Source organism: Pundamilia nyererei, unplaced genomic scaffold, assembly GCF_000239375.1.
Source record: "Pundamilia nyererei isolate P.nyererei 1_Seehausen unplaced genomic scaffold, PunNye1.0 scaffold00008, whole genome shotgun sequence".
NCBI lineage: Eukaryota > Metazoa > Chordata > Actinopteri > Cichliformes > Cichlidae > Pundamilia > Pundamilia nyererei.
The window spans coordinates 5,987,785-6,014,484 of NW_005187409.1; the positions used below are offsets into that span (position 1 = coordinate 5,987,785).

Consider the following 26,700-nt stretch of genomic DNA (forward strand, 5'->3'; position numbering starts at 1 on the left):
GAGAAGACTGAAGTCAGTTTATTTATTGGTTCTCATGCTGTACAAAATTATGATAAAAACATTAGCATTTGGCCCCAGAACGTGTTCGAATTACAGTTACAAATTATTAAGAAGAAGGTCATAATGTTTCGTTTTTCTAAACAGATATACCAACTACAAATGTAAAAATTCGAAACATTTGCAATAGTGAAGTGCTGTGGCAATCAGGTTTTCTAGTGCTGCAGGTAACGTGTAAAATAAAAGCTGTCATAGATTCACATAGCTGGTTTAGATGCACCTGATTCCACTGCAAGGGTTTGTGATGAAAAAAAAAAAGATCTATGTAACTCAGAAGGTCTTATATCCTTAAAAATACAGACAGGACGGTAATGATCGTCATATATAATATTATGTAAATCAAACGAAACATTCACTCGGCTAGCATGCCCAGGAAGGAAGCCAAATGAACAGCAATGACTGTAGTGATCTGAGGGCGCTGGTTTAGGCATGATCCTATAAACACAAATGTCATTTCAGAAAGTTCACAAAAATCTGTACAGCAATGTGAAATATCAATGTGATATATTTTTCTGTAATTCACAAATTTGTAAACCTTTAGAACATGTAACTAGTAACAAGACATCTAAAACAAGCAAATGACTTTGGTGTTTTTTAGCTACAGGCTTAAAAAAAGCAAAATAAAAGCAATAAAACGTCTAAATATTTTATTCAGAAAAAAAAGATAATTTCATTGCTTTACTTCAACCCTCAGTGTTCACAGTGGTCTCCTATGCTTCAGAAGTGATTCTGACCACCCATGAGGAAAGACACTGGTACGGTTATTTCTATTTGTTACAACAATTTTCATTATAGTGGCTATAAATGGAGATTTAATCCCAAAAATATATTGTGTGAGATGGTACTGGTACGAAATGTTTGCGTAGAAATGTAAACTAACCTGGAGTTTGGCTTATTTGTTCAGACTGTAAGTTTTAAATGTAATCTTGCAGACATTCACATCACTTTTCATAAAACTAGTATAACAAAGCCGTACAACAAAGGCCTGGCGCTGATTCTCCGCAGCTTGGCCGAGTCTATGAAAATTCTTGATTGGTCGAGAATGTGAAGAATGTGCAGTGCATTCCAGTTTCTGAACAAGTCCTTCCCAGTGGGCAGGCATGTCCACTAATGATAGCAACACTGGTTTATGGGCAAGGCTCTGTCTGTGTTTCCCTCTGAAAATTCTGGAGAGGCGAGTTAAAGTAAGAAAAAATAAAAGCATGACTCTCAAAGGAACCGTCCTTGATCTGTTGTTTTGTTTGTCCACTCTTCTTTGCTGCTCCCTCATTTGTTACCCATGCTGTTTTGAGACAAAACGCTCAAGGCAATTTCACCACCACCACACAGGCGCCTGCCCTGCCAATGTTAAGAGGGACCTCCTACAGGAAGACAGAGAGGTACACATCAGTCTTTCATGTAAGGATGGCTTTTTAAAAAAATCCTGTTTTACTTCATGCTGGTAAGGAGGTCAAAGGGTCAAGATTTAAACCAAAAAAACATGCAAAAAGAAAAGCAACTATAAAATATTGATAGGCTTCAGTCACTTCAGATTTAACTGAAGCGGTGATGTTGGTTGTAACTGTTCTAGCAAAATATCTGCAGTTCTATTAAAGTTTTATTCTTTTTATAACTTTTTAAACTATTTATTTTTCTCCGCTGGATTTTTTTCATACTTTTTCTAATCTAAAATAGTAGGAATATATTTCATAACTTTGTTTTTGCAGTTTCATTAAATTGAGTTAATGCAATTACCTCAGTCCACTCATTGTTCTGTGCATCGTAGGACTCCACAGTGTTCAAATACGACTGGCCGTCATATCCGCCCACTGCATAAAGTCTGTCACCCAGCAGGCAAACACCAACCGCATCCCGGGGAACACTGAGGGGAGCCACGGTGGTCCAGGTGTCCGTCTTTGGGTCATACCTGTAATTAAAATATTTGGTTGAACAACTGGCCTTGCATTACATTACTCAGTATGGCGAAACAACATTTTCTCTAAAAGTTCATTTACTCAGTCAGTCTAACAGCATCTCATCCCCACTAATTGGAACGGCCTTATGTTCCTCCTGTTTAATCACAGATGTCTGAATGGTCACAGAGAACTAAAGTGAAACATTAAAGCAAAAGACAAAGCTGTCTTTCCAAAAGCAGCTGGCAGATGCTCGGTCCAGGGAGAACTTGACTCATCAGACAGAATTTTCCACAGAAAGATTTTTTTTCATCTGTTTGTCCATATTGGAAGTTAAGAGGCATCATTTGATTTACTTTTTATGCTTATGAACAAAACAGTCACTCAAATGTTTAAAAATCCGTCCACTATGGGAAAAAAGTGTGAATTGTGGTTGTTATTATTAAGTATTGTGTGCTGCTTGTTAAAAGTACATCAGTAACAGTGTATATCGAAAATGTGAAACAGCCACGATCACATGATAATGCAGCTGAGCAGGTACTACATTCTACATTTGAATTTAACAGATGAATAACTGCCTGTTCTTGTAACGGCTCATCCAACTTATCCCAGTTGGCAAAGTTAAAGAGGCAAGGTACATCTTGAACAGGTCACAGGGCTAACACAGAGAGACAGAGAACTACACACTACCATATACACAAGTACATAATCACCACTTAATCTACCAAATGTGTGTTTGGACTGTAGGAGGAAGACTGAAGACTGAAAACTTCTACTCACAACTTCATCTGCTAATAAGGTGCAAAGAAAAGAACAAAAGTTTAAAGAGGTTGAAGCTCCAGCAACACATGCGGTATGAAGAACAACTTTATTGCCTGACCAGCAGATTTCAGCCTGTAGCCTTGCAACATTTTATCTTTTTTAGACTTGCTCTTCATGGAAGAACAACACTGTACCGCTTTCAACTTTTGCTCTGCTCTGTGTACCTTGAAAGTTGTGCCAGACATCTCTACTCTGTTTGCACAACCTTTTATCTTTGTGAGACACAATCACCGTGAAAGAACTGCATAATACCAGAATGCTACAGGCTGTTTCAGCTACAGGCTGAAACATGTGGGTAGAACAGTAAAGTTGTTCTTTGTACTAGGGGTGTATCTGGAGTTTCAGCCTCTTGAAAGGACCTACTCAACCAGTAGGTATAAACCTCTAAAGTTATACAGTACTGACCAGTGCATCACCATGACAAGAGGGAATATATATATAAATATCTGAGTAAAATGTGATGTCCTAGAAAAAATGATGTCTGTATTTTATCACAAAAAAAAAAAACCAAAACAAAAAAAACAGTTACGTGTATTTAAATCACGCCAATGGGTTTACCTCAGGTTTGGACTAAAGAGGATATTGTGGCCACCAGATGGTGCCAGATACTATAACATAAAACCATGTGTAGCAACAGTGGTCTCTACAATAGGGTATTGCGTAATGCAGACATGTCTCCAAATGCAGGAACAGGGTGGGGATCAAGAGGAATTCCTTTTTGTTCCTTTGAGAAATTTTCCTAACTTGACCCCACCCATTACTGAGTTCAATGAACATCAGTCCAAACACACCATTGTCTTCTGTGTACTCTGGAGATGAGGACGTGCATTTACTGACCTCTCAACACAATCGGAGAGTCTAGAACAGTGGTTGGAAGCAGGGGCATCGTGTCCTCCCACGGCGTACAGGAAGTTGTTGTATGTTGCTACACCCACTCCTCCGCGTCTCTTGGTCATTGGTGCACACATGCTCCACTTGTTGGTGTGTGGATCAAAGCACTCCATCGACCTAAGACAGGAGCTTCCATCTCGACCACCAACTGCAAATAGTCTGAAAGATTCGAGTAAATTAAGCAAAATTATGAACGAATATTCGACAAATGAGTAGCCGCTGCGTGCTTCGAAACAGAATTGTTATCTAAACATTATCAGAACAGTGATAGTAAGACAGATTGTAGATGATACGGTGCTGAGCAGAACGTTTTTCAAAGATAGTTTTCTTAGATAAGAAAAGATAACATCAGTGGGTTAAATGTAGCTTGTAGCTCAAAGGAGCAGCAGCTTCTTTTCTACTTCAGCACACAAACATATTCAAATTAGGCCGAAAGCTGGTCTGTTATTTGCCTAATTTACTTTTAAATTGTGTTGTAAGGTATTTAATACATACAAATACATCAAGTGTTTTGCATTTATGGAGTCTAGATTATACTGTATAAATTACCACACTAATCAGAGCAGCCTTTGCTCCGAGCTGCACTGTTGCACAGCCACCTTGGAGTTTATCTGACGCAGACCACAAAGGAAGTATAATGTTGTCGAACTAATAGTGCATTAATACTGTGCTCCAGCTTTTCCTGGACCACTGCACTGTGAGTTACACAACCATACTTGTTTTATTTCATGCTCAAATCCAGCTGCAAGTTTACTGCCTGCAAAAACATTTGTTCCAGCAAATCAATAGCTAAAACTGACTAAGAGGTGCAGGAATAAAGACTAACTGTGCTACCCTTATATGCAAGTTTACTTCAGTCAAGTAGAAAAGTAGAATTTATGGACGGCAGCACCCTAAAAAAAGAGCATACTCCAATTAGGCTTCCTTTTTAAGTGTGAATTGCCTGCAAATGTCTGCCTTCTTAGTACTAATTTGCAGAGGGCAATGGCTTCAGAGGCAGGCAAGCGGAAATACAATAGCACACTTTGCATTAAAGTTTAAGGTTGCACATTTTAATTAAAAGGCTATGATGGGATAGTCAAACAGGTTAGACAAAGATGGGGGTCATAGCAACTTACTTTCCATTAAGTGCTGTGACTCCCATAGTGCTCCGTGGTGTCGACATGCTGGCCACGTAGTTCCACTGTCTGGCCTGTGGGTCCCAGCGCTCCACCGTGTTGAGATAGCTCCAGCCGTCATGGCCTCCTACGGCATACATGGGACCCTCCAGCACAGCAATACCTGCAGAAATAGAAATAAGAAATGAATGCTATCCAAACAATTAATGCTGTAAAGATAAATAAGATGAATTGTCCCATTAGATACTGCATATGGAAAAATCAAACGCTATAAATATTTGCTACTATAAATATAACGAAATAAAGAGAATATTTAATATTTTATATGCGTGTTTCGATCATGTGTGATTTTGTCTGCATAATTATATTAAGTTGTTTCAAATGTTCATGTGTTTACCTCACTGAGGTTAAATGAAACAAACATTTTTGCCAAAATTACATGAAAAAGGTATTCGAACACAGAAACCTTAAAACATCTAAGAGAATAATCAGTGAAAGAAGTCCAAAGATTTCCAAGTGAATGTTATTCTTAGAGAGTCTGAGCAGAGATACGTTTCTCATTTTAGAACAGAGCAGAGTGAGTCAACCAGCTGGCCAAAGCTATTCAGAAAACAGGAAGACTATAAAACTGCTTTGTTATTCCTCGTCCCCCAGTCACATAGGAATGGTTATTTCCACCAGCGTCAATGCAGAGGGTGCTTTAGCACAATGGATTTTTATATGAAAACACTTATTTCCTTTGGTGAGAGTTCAATTATTTAGAGGAAACATGAGGACAAGACCGCATTCAGAGAACCTCGAGTGACATAAACACTGTCAAATGAAAACTGGTCTTGTAGTGAGGCTTCTTTTTATTACTGGCTTGTGGGTTGGGGATAAAAAACAACACGTTTTTTTCCTTTTCTTTACCCATAAAGCACACAGCAGGAAATGGCTATGCGGGGATGTTGGTAGACACTAAGTTAAAACATATTCAGAATGAAAATATGCACAAGATAAGCAAAGCACCAAGAGATATTTGGGACGTGAAAGATCAAAGACAGCGCAGGTAATCTGTACAGTGTGATCTCCTGGGCTTGCTGATACCTCCGACCACACTGTGTGAGTGAGCTGAATGCTTTGACAAGATCTCCCTCCTCTGTTACCCAGACCTGTTTCAACTGTGAATCAAAATGCTTCTGATATGAGATTTATTGGGCAGGGAAGAGTAAGGAAGAGCAGGGCCAGCACAGCTTGCCAAGCTTTGATAGTGGAATGGAAAAAATATCAAAGGTATATGTCAAAAAAAATAAATTTTCTTAACAGCCTATCAATTGTGACCTTACTAAATATGTATCCTCTTTGGTGTTTCAAAAAATCTGCTTGGTTAACTGAGCTGAAACCTGAAACATATAGAACCATATGTGTTATGTCTTTGTAAAAATAAAATTCATCATGAAATAAAAGCAGTTAATGATTTTTTTTTTTTAAATTGATGGGTTGCAGTTTGTAATGAAATGATCATTCCAGTTAGTTGGCATTAGGCAGCATAATATTCAAGACAAAGTCACAAAGTTGAATTCAACCACAGTCCTTCCAGATAAGATGATCTCAGTGCCAGCCTACAGTAGCAAAGAGTTCAGCTGATGAAATGCTTTCATTTGGGAAATCTCATATGCAATGTGCTATTTATATTTTTTTTTAACTTCCTACAGTTGTTGGGCATTTGCAAGCTACTTTGCAACCCACCGCTACCCTAGGTCCTCCTTTTATACTGTGTCTGATTTAACCAGCATCAGAGCTGTTATTACTGCTTCCTGTTCTGTTCTGTATGGAAGGCTTGCTGCTGCTCTTCCTACCTATGGCTTTCCATTTGAAAAAGAAGTATGGCACATTTTTCCTACATTTTTCTTTCCATGTATGTGCATGGAAAGGCAAGTAAGTTTCAGAACACAGACATAGTAATAATGCTACTAAAAATGCATGAATGCCAATGTAAATAACAATATGCTGTTGGCCAGTTATATGCCAATCACTCACCAAGCCCATGTCTGTGTGTTGACATTGGGGGCATGGTGGACCACACTTTGCTGATGGGGTTATAGCACTCCACCATGTTGGACGTCTTCAGTCCATCTCTCCCTCCAACCACGTACAACTTATTATCTATCACCGCCACACCAAACTGCAGCCGGCGCCCATTCATGACTCCAACCTGGACCCAAGTGTTTGTTCGCAAGTCATACTTCTCTATGGTGGTAGAGCCTGAAATAAAACAAAATACCGCAATTTAGATAACCTGTGTTGCCATACACTTAGAACAATTGTGTATAAGCTAGCTCTCTCTTTTTTATACATCTGGCAAAGCCATCTTCAGAGTCTTTTCAGTAAGTTGCTATGTCGGATACCTTTGGTAGCATCCATTCCTCCGACAGCATAAAGTGCACCAACAGTGGATTTCCTAGGTTTTGTTCTTGGGCTCTGAAACATTGGGCGTCTTTCAGGTAGAAGGTGATACTTCATGGCTTCCATTAGCAGCTTTTGACATTCCAGATCATCAGAGAACATCTTGTTGTTTTCCAGATCTGCAAGGAGCTATATTTCAAGAAAATAAAAATTAGCTGCATTATAATGTGTGCCGAAAATTTCTAATGTTTATGGTATTTATAGAAATCTCTCTTGTGGAATGGTATTTGTAATATAATGTGTAGATTTTAAATCCCTTTGGAAAAGATGTCATATATATATATAACTGCAAAACAGCATTGAAAATTAAGATTATGATATGTTTTAATTAAAATGGGGTGAAAGCAAAAACAAAATTATCTAATCTTTGTCTATCATCAAACTATTACTTTAAAGGAAGTCACTATATAAATTATTGCAATTAGATAAAACAGCAAAGACATATGAAACACACTGTATTTTAATGATTTTACTTCTTTTTTGTAAATGCACTGCAGAAGAGCTAAACTTTTCTTTCTATTCTGAGAAATAGTAGCACTCTTACATTTCCGCACATTACAGAAACTGCAGTGAAGTTGCTTTTTATGTGGGTTTTCTCAGACATTTCACTTTCATATATTTTTGCATTTATTCATTGATACCGCTATGCCTGCGAGACTTAAAAAGAACTTTACCAGTTTTGAGAAGAAGAAAAAAGACAATGATTCATTTCTGTTGTTTATTTGCCTCGCAGCAAATGGCATCTCCCAAGCCATGGATGAAAAACCTTATGTATCATATCTTCCACATATTTTTCATTTTGCAAACAATAATGCTGCAGGTTACTTTCCTGCATACTGATAATAAAAAAAAAAATAACTTGAGCATAATTACTTTTGGAAAGCAATTTGTCAGTGAAAATAAAATAGCATTTTAAAAAAAACAGATATGTTCATGCTTCATATCTGTCAAAAATGCTTATCTGTTTCCTGTTCGGTTATTTAAATCAAGATGACCAAGTTGTAAGTCAGTGCTTACTTGCAGAAATACAGCATAATTTTACATCACATAAACTGTGTTCGTGTTAGTTATTATTTCCATTCATTTCATTATTCATTTTAAGTTAACAAAGTTATAAAATGAGGAGTTACAACCTGGACAGAGTATCAAAGATCACAATTCACACCTTCTGTAATGAAGCCAAGCTGACTTGTACCATCCGAATCATCAGTCACAAGCTCTAACACAAGCATAAGCGACTTACAGTCCTGATCGGCTGTCTCACCTGTGGGGGAAGTAGGGGTAGGCGGATGTAAGCAAGAAGCACCCCGAGGTCCTGTTGTCGATTCTGGACATCATACCTCACCCACATCATCAAAGCTTGGAAGATCGTCTCTTCATCAGGAACATTGATGTCATCGCTGGAGAGCAGCTTAACAATTTCAGCTGTGGGGAGCAGCAGGAACTCCTGGTTCTGAATGACCTCGAGGAAGTGTTCCTGGAACATAGCGGAGACGCAGAGGAGACAGATAATCATCAGTTATTAGCCGAGGAGTACGCTTGGTGCAGCATTTTGTGTGTGTCTGTGTATGTTTCTACATCTCTGAGGTCCAAGTGGCACAAGGACAGAGAGGTGAAGAAAAATGAACGTGAAGAGAGATAGAGAGTGCCAGTTTGGAGGTCTTTATCTCCAATAACCGATAACCGCAGTGAAGCGCTCTCCATTTCTCAAATTATTTCTTTCCAAAGAACAGATGAAGCCATCATCTGTTTAACTTAGTTCAGTAAATAAAATGATCCACATAACAACAGACTACAAATCAATCTGGTATAGAGCATTCGCTCCGAAAAGCCTCCTCTTAAGCTAATATGGCATTTTTTCTGCTGATCATACATGATACCAATAAGCCTTTATAAGTCTTTAATGAAAAACAGGCTCTGGAAACCTCCATTACAATCCCACCAATGGTGTGTCCAGTTCCAAGTTTGATGGAAGCTGTTTTCTATTGCCTTTCTAAAGATTAATCTTCCATTTATTGGCCAGAAGCCCAGGCAATATTAAAGCACTGCATGGCTACCTCTTCAAGGGCTTTGTCTCTGGGCAGTTCCATTAGAGATGATATATAAAACATTCCTGCTCATATGTGCATCTATGGTATGTCCAACATTTGGCCATTTTTCTGCACTGTTTATGCTTTAAACAAAGCAGTAAAGGATTCATCATTATAATCTTTAACAAATCGAGTGTTCACTGTAGAAAGCATGAAACCAGAAACAAGCATGCTATTGATCATCAACATGCGACACATTGCAGTGTTAGCCGATCTATCTTTTGAGGGCAGGTTTTAAGAGCTTAGCAAGGAGAGCCTTAATGAAATGAGGGACATCTATTGATCTCTGGTGCTAAAGAGAAGGGAGAAACCCAATCCAGCTCAATCTTTGACATTGCGTTAAACCAATAAATTTGTAACTGCAAATGCTGAAGAGCTTACAACAAAATTGAAAGCTTAGCCAAGTTTGTTTCATAACCATTTAAAAGGATGTGTTTGTAGATACTGGCAGACTCACAGCATTCAAGTAAACTCCTCAGAAAACGAGACCAGCGCCACAGGATATTAACTGATTTGATTGAAAGAGTAATTGAAAAACTAATACTTAAACTAATGCGAGGCTGGGAAAATTACCTTCCAAAAACTTTTGATTACTATGTAATTTACACTGGTTTGCAACAAAGACTGCTCTTTATTCTTTCCTGAGATCAGAATTCATTTACAAAACCGAAATTGTCAAGTATTAATTGAAATCCTGTGTGGAAATCAAAGTATTTTATAGCTGGAAAAATATTGCAATATGAAACTATATAATATTAAACGTGTATATACTGAACATTAAAGTATTCTTTCATGAAGGAAAACGGTGTCAGAAGCTGCCGTGCTGTAATGGGAAAAAACAAGCTTATCAAAACAAAAATCTTCAGCTGAGGGGATAGAGGATAGTCTTCCAGGAAGCCCGAACATCCCTGCTCATTACTGACGTTACTGAACAGGAAGCTGGGCCTCTTGTGCAGTTTTATGATTAGATTAACCTCCTGGTCTCGGATGGGGACTGTGTAAACAGAGTGAGCAGATGTCCTTTAGGAGATAACGCCTGTCTTGTGCTGTCAGTTCTGCATGACCAGCAAGAAATTATCTGACGAACATGTGGGTGAATCCTAATCCAACAGGAATATTTCTCACAGAAATGTAGAGTAATTGCATATCTTAAACAAATAAATCCTAACAAGCGGTGTCAGGAACTCTGTTGGTTATTACTTCCTGTGAGTGTAAAGTTATGTCTTTTATGATTAAAGAATCCCCTGTGTGTGTGTGTGTGTGTGTGTGTGTGTGTGTGTGTGTGTGTGTGTGTGTGTGTGTGTGTGTGTGTGTGTGTGTGTGTGTGTGCGCGTGCGTGCGTGCGTGCGCAATGATGAGTGCAATCCCATTATTTATTATGATCTGAATAATGCAGCCCACCATGAAAATGTGGTCTGGCTCTGTTCATAGTCCTACCATGGTGTAGTTATGAGCCACATTAAGCAGGTCCACACAGCCCTGGGCATCTGCAAAGGAACGAATTCCCAGGCAATTGGAGGGATGAAGCTGTTTCATCAGAAAGTTACAGCAAACCTGGATGACTTGTGAAAGCTGGAGGAGACAAGCTGCTGCCAGTAAACTCTCAATGGTCTCCTCTTTCAGCTCAAGGACACCTGCAATGTCACAACATGGAAACTACATGAAAAACAACACATGACCGAAACTGCATGGAAGCAGTTTTGCGATTAACCTTTGAATCAAATAAAAGGCATCAACAGCTAAATTATAGCATTAATAATGAAATCACTTAAAATCTTTTACAAGGATAGCCATTATTATGATTTTTACCACACAACTTTTAAACTGTAAAAAGTGGATATTTTGATTAAAGCATATTTCCCAAACAGCCATTTGCCCAGTTTAAAAAAAAAGAAGCAATTTTGTGTTGAAGTCCTGCCCAGTCTGCCAGCTGTATGATGAATTGTCTTATTGATCCGTTTTAATCATGCTGCATTTCAGAAGTCTCATAACTACTTACAAGGGCTAGTGAATGTCTTTATAAGCACTCACCAGTGTAGGCAAAATGAACCAGGGATCTGAGGGCTTCTGGATCCACTCCCTCCATCTTTATCTCTTCTTGCTTCGCCTCTCTCACGTCACTCGTGAACATAGCAGCAAAGTAGTCCGACACAGCACTTAAGACCAATCTGCCATAAAGAAAAAAGATCAATGAATTGGGTTACATGTTGGTGGGAGATCTATGGTCTTGTGGTTTTAAGAATGCCCCCAAATGAAGCTCTGCTTCCTAACAAACAGCATGCCTCACATGACTCAATACACCATATTCATAATGTACTGTCAGTGTACTTATTCCATTTTACAGTGATTTATAGCCCCCTTCCACCACTGTATGATTCCACTTTGTCAGCCTGTGATAAATTATTTTATCCCACATACAGTATGTTATGTTAATAGCTACAATGGTCAGACTTGTAATTATGTTAACTAATTTGTCTAGCAAGCTCAAGCAACAAGCTTGTGGATTCATGAAGGAAATGTGAATGAATAAATCAGTCAGCATACATTCACACGCGCTTACGGTTTCTAATATGGATTTTCATGGTTTAAACTTTGCTTTACATGATTGTATCTGAAAGTAGAATTTAAAAATCCAGCTATAAAAATTCAGGCAACTAAGTTACTAAGATACTTCTTTTCTGGCACTGTGGAACGTACCAAATCCTTAACATAATATACCGTGTGGATAGACATACAAGCAGATCCACACAATGGTTCTCAGCAGTCAGAATCAGAATCAGAATCAGAATCAGAATCAGTTTATTGCCAAATGTTGAGCAGGTTTACAACATTAGGAAATTGCTGCGGTGCTTCAGTGCAAACATAGTGTCATAAATTGCGATTAAATAGACATGAAAAAAAATAAAAGTAGGAATAAAAAAAATAAAAGTAGGAATAAGAGTCAAGAGATGCCATGAAGTGGATCACAATATTTGTCCATGTACAGATTTTAATGTAGGAATAAGGCTGGGCAATGGTGTAATTAGATCACACCGGAGGAGATATTAGAATGCAAACCAGTGAACATTGAGTTTGCATACCTTTCTTGTCACCGGAAAATCAGAAGAGACTTTCTTTGAATTCCAAAGCTCATCCAATTATCCCCCATATAGATCAAACTGACCAAATTTATTGCAAACTGTGGTCCAGACCAAAGTCTGACTGCCTGCATTGCTATCTTAACGAAGTGCATCCAGATGAGCTTCTTTTTAACTCTGATCTAAAGCAGTAAGTAATTAATGAAATCAAAGCAGACAGAGGCACAAACACCAACCTGTGAGCCGGTATCTTGTGGTCCCCTGCTATCAAGAGGACATCACACAGTTGCTTGTGCTGGAGGTAGGTCTCCATTTTCCGGAATGTCTGTTCCGCATGGTTTGTGGCTTGGAAAAACTCATCTGAGGAATTGGTATTCATTCTGGAGAAGGTGCTCAGAACCAACCTGTGGAAGAAGAGCAAAGAGAGAGGAAGAAAAAAGACGTGGTGTAATTTAAAAATATAAAAACAATTAACCCTGACTGTATGACTGCCGTATCTTTACAGTCTGTGCGGTATAATCAACATGTTGCATTTTTAACACAGCATTAAAAATAGTTTGCCCCTCCCTTTAGGTATGGAATCTAGGCATGTTTAAATGTTTGTCTGTTTGTTTGTTTGTTTGTTTGTTTGTTTATGATGAACTAACACAATATGCAGGGAGATCCACTGAGGGAACACAATGGTTCTTAGCATTCAAGAGATTTCATGTGATCTCTTTAATTCAGCCATTCAACTAAGGGCTCCAATATTGACAACATCATGCAATGGATCACAGGGTCTGTCCATGAATAAGCTGTAATGCAGGAATACGGCTGGGCAATGGTGTAATTAGATCACAGTGGAATAGAAATTATGATGCAAACCAGTGAACACAGAGTTTGTATACCTTTCCCATCATCAGAAAATTAAAAGAGACTTTTTTTTTTGAATTTCAAAAGCTGCCTAGGGAACAAAGCAAAAATATTAATCTACTACTTTTAAATGGGGAAAAAAAAATTATATTTTGTTTGTTTGAGTTGAGCTAACACAATATGCTGCTGAATAGACATATCAGCAGATCCATTGTGTTCACTCAGTAGATCTGCTTGTGATCTGTTTAATTCAGCCATTCATCTGGATTTTTTTATTATTTGCTTTTGTTTATTTATTAATTTTTTTGCATGATTTTGTCATTTATGAAATCTAATACCAATGTAGGAGCAGCGACTCCATTTCTAGAAGACATGAAACACAAGTTAGCAGCGCTGTGACAAATTATTCAAGAAAGTGTATTACTCTCACTTGCTGTTAACTCTTTCTGTCCAAATATGAACTAAAAACAAAATTAAATAGCTGTACACAGCAAGATAAACAGCAAATTACCAACGACACAAAATAGCTTATTTGGACACATTGCACTCCTGAATCCTTTTTTCCCTGCAGTGAATCTGCATCTTTCTTGCCACTCTAAGCTGAAATTAAAACTCTTATGGACTAAACTCCATACATAAGTGGATAACTAAGCACTGCAGTCCAATGGGACAAGCCAGCAGCACAATCAATGCAACAGCTTTGCAGCGAGAATGCGCGCATGCCTTTTTGTCTGTTCCTGTGTGACTCTGCATATCTGGGTGTGCATGTGTGTTTTCCAAAAAAACAGCGACTTAACAAGTGAACCAGCCTGTTCCTCACAGCATTGTGGTAAGGCTGAGTCCCCGTCCCCATAGGCTGCTAGATTACATGCTGTTTTATAGGCATCCGAGTAATCCCTCACACTCATGGCAAATATTGCAGCCCAGTCACTTTGGTGTCCTTCACAGGAAAAGTCTACTCAATGACATTTAGAGTTGTTTGTTATGCTACATAAACACCCAAGCCGTCTCTCTGGGGGAATTTACAGTCATCTCATGGCGCTTCTACTGTGTAAAGACTGATAGTGCTCAAGAAAAAAAATGTCACTGCTATTTTAAGCAACACTTTATGTCCCCCGCTCATTACTACTCATATGCTGATATGAGAGCTGCATAAACCAGTGAAGTTACAGATTTGTCAATACAAATGAACCGAAAACCCTGTAAAGCTTGGCAGAGCAATATATTGGCATGCAGTGGGATTGATACTGCAGGAAAGATGGAGGGCGTTTTATTGACATCCTGATTAATACACTATTATAAAAATTTTCAGCCGAGCGTGTGACTTTCTCCTCTTTCACTATTAAAAGCTAAAACATTTTCCATCCAGGCATTGTTTATACAGCACACTAGTTATACAATATCCTATGGTCTAAGCTTTATTGGGAGACTTTATGCTAAATTCAAATGCAACTTATTGCCCTGTCATGATATTCCCCACTGACTCCAGAGTCTCGGAGAGGAACACCAAACAAGACTGAATAAACAGTTGGGCCATAAAACTGAGATGCATTGCCTTTGTATTGGCTCCAAGGCATGCTGTAAGGATTTTTCATGCCTACCAATCTCTCCGACACTAATTGCTTTGGTATCACATTCTAGGGAGCAGTAAATTTGCTCTGAGGTGTATATTTTGCTTCCAATAGTGGGCTGGATCATCACAGGTATAGCCCATTTTTATAGAGGCACTAAAACCCTAGAACACCCATCTCCAAAGAAGCTGCTGTGCAGACAATGCTCTACATTGCACAAGGCACACTACAAAGCAATCCACATAAAGCCGCATTGTCAGCGAGCATCCAGATTTCTTTTGTACTGTACAAACTGAAGCATTTTTTTTTGCATCTACTTAAAGTTAAAACTATAAGAAGTTAAATAATAAGACAAAACGCAATAAGAAAAACTAGAACAGAATTGGAGATTCTGCCTTATTTATCATCACACCTTATACTACATCAGTTTTCCTTCACTGAGCACATATCACCCCAAGTCTTGTCATATGCTCCTCACACCCTCTCAGAGCTATCACACCACAGTGTGACTAATTGCTTCTGAGACACTGCATATTTAAAAATTCCACTATGCAGGTGAGGCAGAGGCAATGCTTATTTATTGCATTTGTCAGGACTTGTAGCCCAATTGTGTAACTTTTGACCACAAGATACAGATAAATACATGCAAACAATACATGAATAAATAATAATAGACAGCAGGTCATTTAAAATACCTGAAGGATTGTTAGACTGTTTATGTAGTTTTGTCATCAGCTTTTAAACCTTTTTAGCTATAAATTTATGTGTCAGATATGTTGTTGAAATTCTCGTTCTTATTCCAACTGATGTTAACTCCATCTCTCTATGTGAGTGCCAAATGTGAAATGAATCTTTGAAAATGGATTAGAGCAGCCATTTTCCCCAGAATTCTACTGAGTAGCTTGAGTTGTGTGGAAAATCCAACAATTCCTACAAAGCTTTATACAGCTTGTGCCAGCTCTATATATTCAATGAGATCCTTTTCTTTCTGTACTCTGACAGTCAGTATACTGCCACTGGGCTTTATGTTGGAAAGATTTTATACACTGGCTGTAATAACTTGATCCAGGCATCGAGACTGAGATGATATTTTTGCACAAACATAGTTTTCTCTCTGCTTTTTTTCCCCGTGTCACTGAAGATTGCAGCTTTTTGGTGATGTCTTTTTTTCCCTTTCTGTGCCATTGTTATTGTGGGCATACCCATTACCACCATAGCTTGTGAAATCTGCTCTGACTGTAGTCGAATGGGCCAGGTTGAATGCAGTTAGCAGAAGGGTGTGTGGGTGTGTGTGTGGGGGGGGGGGGTGTCACAGCAATAATATTTTGTCTCCCTAAATATTTTCAGTGATCCCAGAGGTCATGAAAGCAAAACAAGAGAAAACAAAAAGGGTAAAAGATGAGTGTCCTCACAAATGTAGAAACACATGCACATGTGTGTATTAGGAGCTGGGGGCGTCCTGTAAGTGAAAAAATGTGCAGATCTTAGCAGAAATCTCCTTACTGCTTTGCTGGTGGCAGGTTAACTTGCATAAGATATGAGGATGTCATATTGTGGATTGTGCATAATTTATATAAATCTGATGTCCGTGGCTAAATAAATTAGTCAGTGATCTTACAGCAGTGTCAGTGCGCCCCAGGGTGGCTGTGGCTACAATGTAGCTTGCCATCACCAGTGTGTGACTGTGTGTGTGAATGGGTGGATGACTAGATGTGTAAAGCGCTTTGGGGTCCTTAGGGACTAGTAAAGCGCTATACAAATACAGACCATTTACCATTTTACCATTTCAATGGAACCTTGTATATATTGGATATTTAAAGGCACTTGTTATATAATGTTTATAGTTGTAACTTTAAAGTTTCTATACTTTACAAGGGGGCCACTAAATGTGGTAAACGTGGCATTTTCCTAAATCTTACCAATGCTATGTAATTGTGCATATTGTGATTGATTTATATTTTAGTCTGTCATAATTAGAAAACTGATCACAGTCTGCACCTCCTTAATCTATTTCAGTGCAAAGTGCTATGAGTGAAACTGCTGAACCAAGTCATGGCCCCTTCTATGGTATCAACGGAAGATTCATAAAAATTCATGTCTCATTTGAACAGAAATTACCAAATGTGGGCGGCACATAATGCGTGTATTCTCTGTATTGCTCAAAGCCTTGTATAAGCACAAAGAAAATTTTTATGTTAATTCTGGCTTCATCTTTAGCTTCCATCTAAGATTGCCTTTGGCATACAGAACACTGATTGGGCAAACAACATTCACAATTTATTACAGGCAATAACACAATCACCTAAACCCTCAGGGTGTAATTTAAAGATTACAACAGAAAGTTTGTGCTTTGCAGTTTACAAATATCTTAAGGATGCATCAACTGGATGTGTCACACATAGACCTAATAAGCCTTGTGCCATTATGAAGAACTGGACAAATATCTGAATTACTGCTGCTGACAGGGGGTAAGGTGGTGGTATTTCTTTTCCAAGGTGGTGGAGAGGGAATTGAGATATCATTCATAGTAACAGCACGCTGACTCAAGCCACTGTTAGTGTTTATGTGGGAAAGGTCAGGGTTTCCATTCCATTCAGGTTAACTTCTGCCATATATTTTCTGTCAACTGTAGAAAGAAGCTATTTGGATGAGAGTCACGAGGACAGAGCAAATATACAGTATGTAGATGCAGCATTTGGGGCATTAAGAGCAAGTGTGGGAAACAGCAACCCATTTACTATACTACATTTGATTCAATAGCTTCCACACACAGTATGTAGAAGTAACTTGGGCAGTAAATGTTTTGTAACCACAGCATAAATGTGTCACTGACTTTTTGTGTTATTATCTAAATACTCATTGCATGTGTCAGTTTTTTTGTCTTTCTATACGTTTTGGTATAACAACATTACATATAATCTTGTAAATATACAGCCACAAGAGGTGCACAGTTTTCATTGAATTTCCCAGATAATTCAGTTTGACAGTAATCTGAGTTGAATTCTACTATGAATGAAAGAAAATGGTGGGACGAAGACATTATATGAATGAAAACTAGTCACTGAGTGGCATATATCTCAAAATGACTGACAGGTATTTCCTAGCTGTAGCAAAAGGCCAAACTTTTGTGTTTTTCACTGCCAGCAGAACTCATTTGTGAGATTCAGCCTGAGGGATTGTCACAAATTATGTGTCAAGGATTTATGATGTGAGACATAATAAGGCCACCCAGCTGGTAGAGTAAATGAATGTGCATATCTCAGTGACATCCATACATCTGCTTAGCTGCAGATGAACATGTGAGCCATGATGTGTGACACAGCCACTGGTGTAATTCACCAGGCTACATCGTACATCCATCCCAAAGTCATTTCCAGCAAGTACTCCTTCACAGTTATTGAGTTGGTGTATTTCCATTAAGCACAGCCGTGACTGAAAAGTGGCATTATGCAATGCACCTATTTATTTCTGCAATAACTGCTCACGACTAAATTTTACTTTCCAACTATTTATTGTACTGAATGATCAAAAAATATTGGACTCGTCATCATATAAAGCATTTGCTCACAGGGCGAATTTTAACATGGGAAATGATGAAATGTCTGTCAGTACTGAAGAGTCGCGTTCTGTTTAGATTTTTCACAGGTTAGGCTGGCAAAACAAAATGTAAAATAATTCACGATAATGTCTTAAATGAATAAGGCTACAATCAAACACATAAGAGCAGAGTATATGCTCCAACAAAAACAGAACCATTTTAATATTTCAGAATCGTGTGAATGTGACGACTGTGCTGTATTTTACATGACCAGCATGAACTCAAGGTCCCCGAGAGCCAGACCGTTACACATTTTTGCTGTGAGTCACATCTTTTATGCATGCACTTTTCACACATAGGGACTCAAAAAATATGAACATCTGCCAATTATGCCAACACACAGTGCAGGATGTTGAATTGATTCCAAAACTGTACCTTAGCTGAGAATTATTCATGTTCTTCCCCGAGAACCAAACCATCCACTGACTGTGATATCCATTCAATTCATATTGACACGTTGTTGGCTGTAGGTAGAGACTATGTATTGGGAATTAGGTGCTTTTTTCTCACTGAGCTCTGTACAAAAACATAGGGGAAGGTTTACTTTCATTGTTCACTTCCTCACCAGGTGTACAGAACAAAAGCTTACCAAAATCAGCAGTGCTTAAGGACCAATTCACCTTAGAATGTCACAGCCGAGATAAAAGGAAACTTGGTCTTTTCATCTTTAATATGACATGCTTTTAGTCTTCTGCCAGACAGTGTGTGCACGCGTGCAAACACACACACACACACACACACACACAGCAACACACATATAGAACTCTAACCTATTTACTTCCTGGAAGAAGCTGTAGGATCACATGGAAGTCAGAGGAAAAACACAACATGAAAAGGCAGGGGGAAGGATTTATAGCTGTAAAACTCACTTCAGTATAGGATTTGTAATAACATTCTGCTAGAAAATAAATCAAACATCATATACCAGCCACTAGCTTGAATAGCTTTTAGCTCATAAAGTGGATGTAGTTGTGCTCGGCAGTCTAGATAATTCATGCGATTGCACTGCTTCTTCTTTTTATAGGTCCAGTACTTGTTATGTGATGTAATCACTCCTTCCAGCTATCCTTTTATATTTCTATAGTAGAATGCCATAGTGTGCCTTGTTAAAACAAAAACACTCTTTCAAAGGAATACTGTGCATGTAACCTGGACCACAACACAGTCAGAGGAGCAGGAAAAGCCTCAGCTTTCAGTTCAATGAATAATTAAAAGGATGTTTTATTGGTTCATCCTGCCTAACATGCTGTGGACAATGAGAGTGAGCTGTCCCCAGGTGAGCCATGGTAGAAGCTGAATAGCCTGAGTAAACTGGAAAATGATGGCTGTGCAGTTCATTTAATCTTTGCATAATTACAGGATCTACATGCATAATGGCACAGCTAATATTTAAGTTAAAATGCAGTTTCACAATGTTTAGCCATTTTTAAGTATGACTGTTATATCTTTATTATTTAAAGTCGGGTTGTTCTCTTTTTTGTACTGATAACAACAAACACTTTTTAAAAATTTAATCAAGGGGATACTGCCTAATGTGTAATATTTCTTTTTTTTCAATTGCTTATTTTATTCAGTAGCTATATTTTCACTGTGAAACCTGAAGAAACCATGTATTTATAAAAGAGCATCCCATAACCAGTGTCTGCTAACTGAGTATATGATCAAAAGTGACCGTTATAGCACTTTACACAGTCTCCTAATTTCTAACACCTAATAACAGTCATACCTTTCTCTGGCCTCCAGCTCTGCAGGGTCTTCTGTGGAACTCTTTACATCTTCTTGGCCAGTGTTTGTGTCATCTTTCCTTGTTGTACTGGGAGAAGAACTGTTCTTTGAAGAATCTTCGCTGGCCTGGGAACCTTGGATGGTGCTCTGCTGATGATGCCATGATTGATGACCTGCTCTGACATAGACAGGTGTGGGGCCTGGCGTTGGTGCCAAGATGCTGTGTACTGGGCTGTTAGTCTTCCGGAGACCTCCAACACCTCTTTCCCGCGAGTGACTTTTCAGTCGTCCCTGGACAGGCGTTCCTCTGTGGTCCAGGCCATCCTGCTGAATGTAACCTCCTCCACCACCAACCCCACCGCCTCCTCCACCAGCCGAACCTTGGGATGAATGGCTGAACCAGCGCCAGCGAAGCCTAAGGATCTGTTTCACGTCAAATTCCTTCTTCCCTGACACAGACATCCTCCTCTGGGTTTGGAGAATAAGGCAAGGGAACGTTGAGTCCCCAAAAACATGGAGAGCAGAGAAGAGAAGAGCCTTGGTTTCAGTCCTCACTGACTACAGTGTGCCTCTTCTCTTCCGTTATTGTCTCATTACTATCATGACCACCCCCTCCTCCTTCTATTACTCCTCCGTTGTTCTTTTAGTGGAGATGGAAAGCAGTCCTCTGCAGCTATTGTTCTTGTGCCTTAGACTACAACCCTCCCTCCAGTTCCCCCTCTCTGTCTTTCTTTCTCTTTTTTCCTCCTGTGCTGCTGTTTCTGTTTGTTGCTGCTGCTGCTGCTGCTGCTGCTGCTGTGCTGAGTTAATGCACATGCATGATCCACACTCCCTCCCCTTCGCCTCGTCTGTTTCGCTTTCTCTCTCGCTCTTTCTCTCTCTCTCTTTCTCTCCAGCTCTGCGTAGACCCCTTCGATTCTGTTATGTGTGTGACCATGAGTATGTTCTCTGTATGTGTATGTGAGCTGGCTGCTCTTGCTGTGAGGTGGAGGTGGGGTATCGCAGAACCTAGATGATGAGGTCACACCGTAACAAAGTAAATCACTGCTTGTTGAATGAGGAACACAGGAAGCTAGCTAACTACTATATACTAGTTCTACATGCTAGGATCATTTGCAGGGGCTCTTATTACATTAATCTACATGGATGCACATTCATGCTTGTCTATAAACAGAAAATATGAGATACATTAATCTCAATCAAATAAGCACCACATATCACCTCACGCTGTTAAATGGCAGAGAAATTAATTTCATACTAATACACACATTTATGCAGTCTGCCATTTTCACATCAAACAGAATCTCATGGGAGAATGTGTCAATGTAGGTGCCCATGCAGAAAAAATATATTCCCCTTCACTGTCTTGAAAGCCCCCTATAATTACAAGTGAAAAGACCACATACTGATGAGCCTTCAAGGTCATTACAAACCTTCTTCCGCAGTCAGGCATTATATTTTACTGTTCCTTCCTAACATATACTTGAACATATTTCAAAGTAAAAGTGACAGAACAACAGTGTATATGTTTGGACAGCATTTATAGATTTTTTAATTCAATTGGTAACCAATGGAAAACAAGAAAAATAAGGGGGAAAAACTTAAAAAAACCTTTTTTTTTATCTGAATAGGATCAGGATGTTTTATGTATTACTGCAATGGAATAGCTCAGTCAGATTTAATGTTTTGCACCTTAGCTTCCCACTACAATTTTCACAGATTTTATTGCTGTATTACAAAGTTACAACAAGTTTCAATTTTACTACTGTGAAATAGATGAAAATGATAATGCAGCAATGTCTTTGTGTATTTATGCCCAATATTTACTTCACTCAAAAAAGTGAGAGGAAACCCTCTCAAAATGCCTTTATCCTCCTTGATCAGCTCGAGCTAAAATATGGGTTATTTGTTGGGGCAGTTGCACATATATTAAATTTCTTTTTACCTCTAAAATATGCTTAAATATATTGCTCTAGGAGGTTGTGCATTGCCAATGACATTATCAAAGGATTAAGAATTCCAGTCTGTTTCCTTTGTCTATTTCAAAACAAGCTCTTTGAGTCTTTAAATCTACCATAAAATTCCACTGTCAGTTACCATCAGTGCACACAGCTAAATGTACCTTTACAAGGAAAATACATGTATTGCAGAAACAAAACAGAGGTCTGCCATGTACAATATTGTATTAGTTTTTCTTAATTGCTTTGGCATTTTCTCTGATCAAACATACAGCCATACACTAAAGTTAACTTGCAAAATGCTTTCTCCAAACCTTTTCATCTGTTAAAATTAGAGATAGCACAATACCACTTTTTTATGTCCGATACCGATATCATAAATTTGGATATCGGCCGATACCGATATGAATCCAATATAGTGTGTTTTTTAATCAATAAAACTGTTTTTTTAATATCTTGCTGCTTTTTGTATAAGTTCATACTCAAGTTAAAAAAAAAACAAAAAAAAACAAAAAAAACACTAAAGCTATTCTGTTATACCTGTATGCAAAAAATGCACTGCACCCAAAATATTTCATAGTTCAGCAATACTGATCAATCTAATAAACTTAAACCTACTCCATCCTCCCTATTCTGGTATTTTAAAGAGTAAGCAACCTAACTAATAGGGCTCTAAAACTCCCAGCTAAAAAAAAAAACTAAAAAATAAGGAACCACCCCCCACCCTCCACCTCATGATGCTTAATCGAAGTAATCAAATTTAATTTGATGCAGTGTGAAAAAAATTGCACAGAAATAAATTATTTTTCAAGAATAATTAAATAGATTCAACATCTTTCTTCAACAGAACTGCAGACTGCACAGATGGTACCTTCCCAAAGGAAAAAGTACTATAGCTTACTAGGGTATATTAGACTTAATAGTTACTATATACAGTAATGGACTTCTATTCATTTTACATCAGAGTAAAACTTTGGGTGTAAGATTCAGATAATTATTTAATAAAAGCTCAACATTTTAAATGAGAATAAGAAAGAAAAGTATGTATTTGTGCCCCCTTCTCCCTGTTAATGCCCTATCGGCCCCCCTGGCTAAACTTTGCTAGATCCGCCCCTGCACAGTTACCAGCCGTCAGCTACGTAGAAAAGAATCCTGGTCTAGAAAGTAATATTAAATAAATTCTAACAACAGATTATCAAGCTTAAACGTGCTTCTGTTATTCAGCCGCTAGTTTCCTCTTTCTGGTGCAAAGTGGGAGATAAACAAACAAGAGAGACGGACTCGCGACAGAAAAGCCGATCAGCTGATCACTGATCAGTTTCATGATTGAAGTAGCAGCAGAAGACGGAGGGGGAGAGAAGAGGCAGTTGCTCCATATATCGGTTGTTAAGCTTAACGCGGGAATGCTTTACAAACATTCAGAGATGAACTTACACACTTGCTTTACTTCTCTCTGGGATCACTTCCTCGGAGATGAAATGCCGGATTGGTAGCGAGGCTACAAATACACACAGCTGCTCTATCACCACACTGCTCCCACGTGCTACGGTTATGAGGAGAGTTATGCCTTGTCGAAAGTTTTGTGAGGTGCTTTTTGATATTTAATGGATTGGATTACATTTTTTTATTTTTCTCCGATATCCGATACAGTAATTTACGTCAGTATCGGACCGATACCGATACATAATATCGGATCGGTCCATCTCTAGTTAAAATTAAGGTTTTGTGGATTAAAAGTTCCTTAAATATGTTGTCAGATTTGCATCAGTATATTCAAATTTCCAGGTTTTCACTACCCTTTAATGTACTTTACAAGACAAGAGTCATTTTTATAAGAAAAAACAACATTTGATGTGTACCAACAAAAACTACATTGTGCAATTGTGTGTTTCAGTAGCAAAACAGTGCTGGAAATGAATGTTCTCCTTTGCAGTTTAACATGAAAGCGAACTAGCATGCAAGCTAGAACTACCTGCGGCACTCTTCTTCATCACCCTCTACCATATATCCTTACAGATGAAGCTTTCAAAACACTATACATCTTTCTCCAAGACAGTTTCTTACTTGAATACATCAGACAGTGATTTTCTCCTAATTTGAATGCAGAAGCTTAGACAGGACTCAGTGAAACTTTAAATTTTCCCTTTTCCACTGCAAATATATTCTCCACATATTAATTCATCTTAGTCTAGAAGCTGGATTTAATGTTTTATAAGATTTTTTTTTAAATCAAGGTGCAGATGTGGGGAATTGTATCCTGACTAGATGTGTTAAAGGAATATTAAAACAGTTGTGTGAAAAAAAAAGTCTCATAAAACATCCAATCCAACAATTTTTCAAAATGCTACCAATAATGCATCATGACAACAGAATGGATTCTTAATGAAAAAATACATTAGAAAGTCCAAGTATGCTATAATGCACAGTGACATCGCAATGGGTCATTTCTTTTGTTTGCACAGAAGTCAAGGGCACAGTCTAGCTGTACACTGCACAACACATGAAATGTGAGATGCCAGATTGGCATGGTCAACTATATTATCGTCCAACATCTGTCTCCCCACTACACATACCATAGCTGCATGCCTAGTCAGTCACTGAATGTAAGCGGTCGGTTTAGAGCAGCAGTCCATTAAGATTAGACAGTCAAATGTCTTAAATGATATATATTACATTAAATTGTGTAAAAATTCAAACTACTAAATTAAAGTAATGCCTTCCTTGAAATCCCTTGATCTTTTCCTTTGTTTGCTTGTTTTTGTTTGTTGCTATCTAATTATGTATCACGAATGCTAGCTAATTATTTATTTTGAAAATGTAAGAACGAGCTTGTATCTCAACATGTGTGATGTGATTTGTTGGGCAGAAACTACCAAGATCCAATCAAAGAAAATGCCATCAAAACATAAAAAAACACACACTAACACATTATGTTCTCTCTTCATTACAAGCACTCAAATGACAATCATGAAAGTACACTTATACGTGCACACACCAAAAGCCACTTCGATTTTCCACACAATAGAGATTTCAACCTTTAAAACAGAAGACTACCTAATAGTTTGCTATTACATTCTTAACTCAGTTTATGTAGAAAGGAAATTCGGTTGTCAACTTACTATGAAAGCCAGAAAATTGTGTTTAGTCTGTGATTTTATGGCTGAAGAAGCAGACAAGACTGCTGTATAGCAAACATATGGACTATGGCATACTATTTAGGAAATTATTAGACAGGTTTGAACACAGTATTTAGTTCTGTCTGGCAAAGGAAAGACAAAGGTCTTTCAATAGGCAGTCTGTGAATAATTTCATTTCTTCAACATTCACTTCACATATTTTAACTTTCCATATGTTCATCACAAATATATTTAACTTCATAAAACATATATTTGCAATATACGTCTTGTTTATGATTGGCCCTTCTTGCATCTAAACTAATTTATGCTTTCAGTTTATATTGTTTGGCAAAACGATCATCTGGCAAAAGGGACAGTGTGAGTTAAATTACAGCAAATATCTACAAAACAGTAATATTTAGTAATCTTTCTTCTTACCTGAGAAACTGATTTGAAGTATATTCCTCAACATTCAAATGGTGGAAGGATCTTTTAAAATGAATGGCCAACAGGGATGATCCTCATGACTGCTCAAACTCTTTCACTACAGAATTGTTTGCTTCTCCAGAAAGGAAAGGGGCACTTTCCTCTTTTGAAGGAAACTCCTGATAATTTCCTTCCTCTGTACAACAATAACAACTGCATTCAAGCAACCAGGTCCTATCCTGTGTTTAAAGCAAAGCTTTCACAAAGCCCTTTTCAATAAGAGGTGTCTGTTACGTTTGTGTTGATGAAATTTAATGTGTCATAGATTTTTAACTATAACATATTACAATTATTATATAAAACCATTAAACAATGTATTTTTGTGCATTACCAGTAAATTGTAAGTATTTATAGTATATATTTATAAATATTGTATTTCTAATCTCATTAAATAAAATAGTCAGATATGAAAAAAAAGGTTTAAAACATCTTGCAATAACGTAAGTCCTCGTGATATCATTACAAAAACGCAAGTTAAAAGTTTTTTGAAGAATAATCAGTATCAGTGATGTTGTATTTTAACTCAACCACTGGGGGGTGTAGTCACATTTTAGTTTTATATGGCCATACTCAATATCATAAAGGTTAATGATTTAATATTAACCGGAATTTAAGACTGGTCCCCATAAGATATAAACCACAAGGTTAAAAGTAAGTAAGTCTTACTGGGTGAGGATGTGGGTAATTATAGAGGCTACAAACCCAGAAACATGGGGTATAGTACATCAGTAGTGAAATAGATACTTGGTTTTACCACACAAGTTCACTTGCAGTGTTTCAGTACAGTGTTGAGCTATTTTAAAGTGTTAAATATAAAGATGGAAAAAATTCTTCATTATTCATATTTTTTCATTATTCATTATTAATAAAAATGTATATAATTCCATTTTTTGTTGCTAGATGATAAATATGGCATTGTAATTTGAACTCTTTGAACAAATGCTACTTCCAGATGATAATACACGTTAGCATAATAGGTCACTACCAGCGTCAACACATGTT

General features: G+C 37.9%; 1 protein-coding gene across 2 annotated transcripts; it reads right to left on the reverse strand.

Moving 5' to 3' along the window:
- On the reverse strand, positions 1-25,764 carry klhl4 (kelch-like family member 4). 2 transcript variants are annotated; one of them, XM_005723122.1, is made up of 12 exons: positions 25,651-25,764; positions 20,140-20,606; positions 12,629-12,796; positions 11,347-11,483; positions 10,753-10,949; positions 8,490-8,702; positions 7,168-7,354; positions 6,800-7,024; positions 4,781-4,943; positions 3,609-3,821; positions 1,792-1,963; positions 1-1,418 (listed from the first exon to the last, which is right to left on the reverse strand). In XM_005723122.1, exons 2-12 carry the CDS (start codon positions 20,598-20,600, stop codon positions 1,359-1,361), a joined length of 2,196 nt encoding a protein of 731 aa, XP_005723179.1. In that variant the 5' UTR covers positions 20,601-20,606; positions 25,651-25,764; the 3' UTR covers positions 1-1,358. The 2 variants fall into 2 exon arrangements, with proteins under 2 accessions (XP_005723179.1, XP_005723180.1); XM_005723123.1 differs by lacking the exon at positions 20,140-20,606.
- Positions 25,765-26,700: the final 936 nt, after the last annotated feature.

Bases quoted from the DNA above. Each gene is read 5' to 3' on its own strand.
- klhl4 (XM_005723122.1), bottom strand. From the start codon at position 20,600: ATGTCTGTGTCAGGGAAGAAGGAATTTGACGTGAAACAGATCCTTAGG. The intron at 10,950-11,346 runs GTGAGTGCTTAT...GTGACATTGCAG, and splicing joins GGTTCATTTTGCCTACACTG to GTGTCCTTGAGCTGAAAGAG. The intron at 4,944-6,799 runs GTGAGTGATTGG...CTATTTCTGCAG, and splicing joins AACACACAGACATGGGCTTG to GTATTGCTGTGCTGGAGGGT.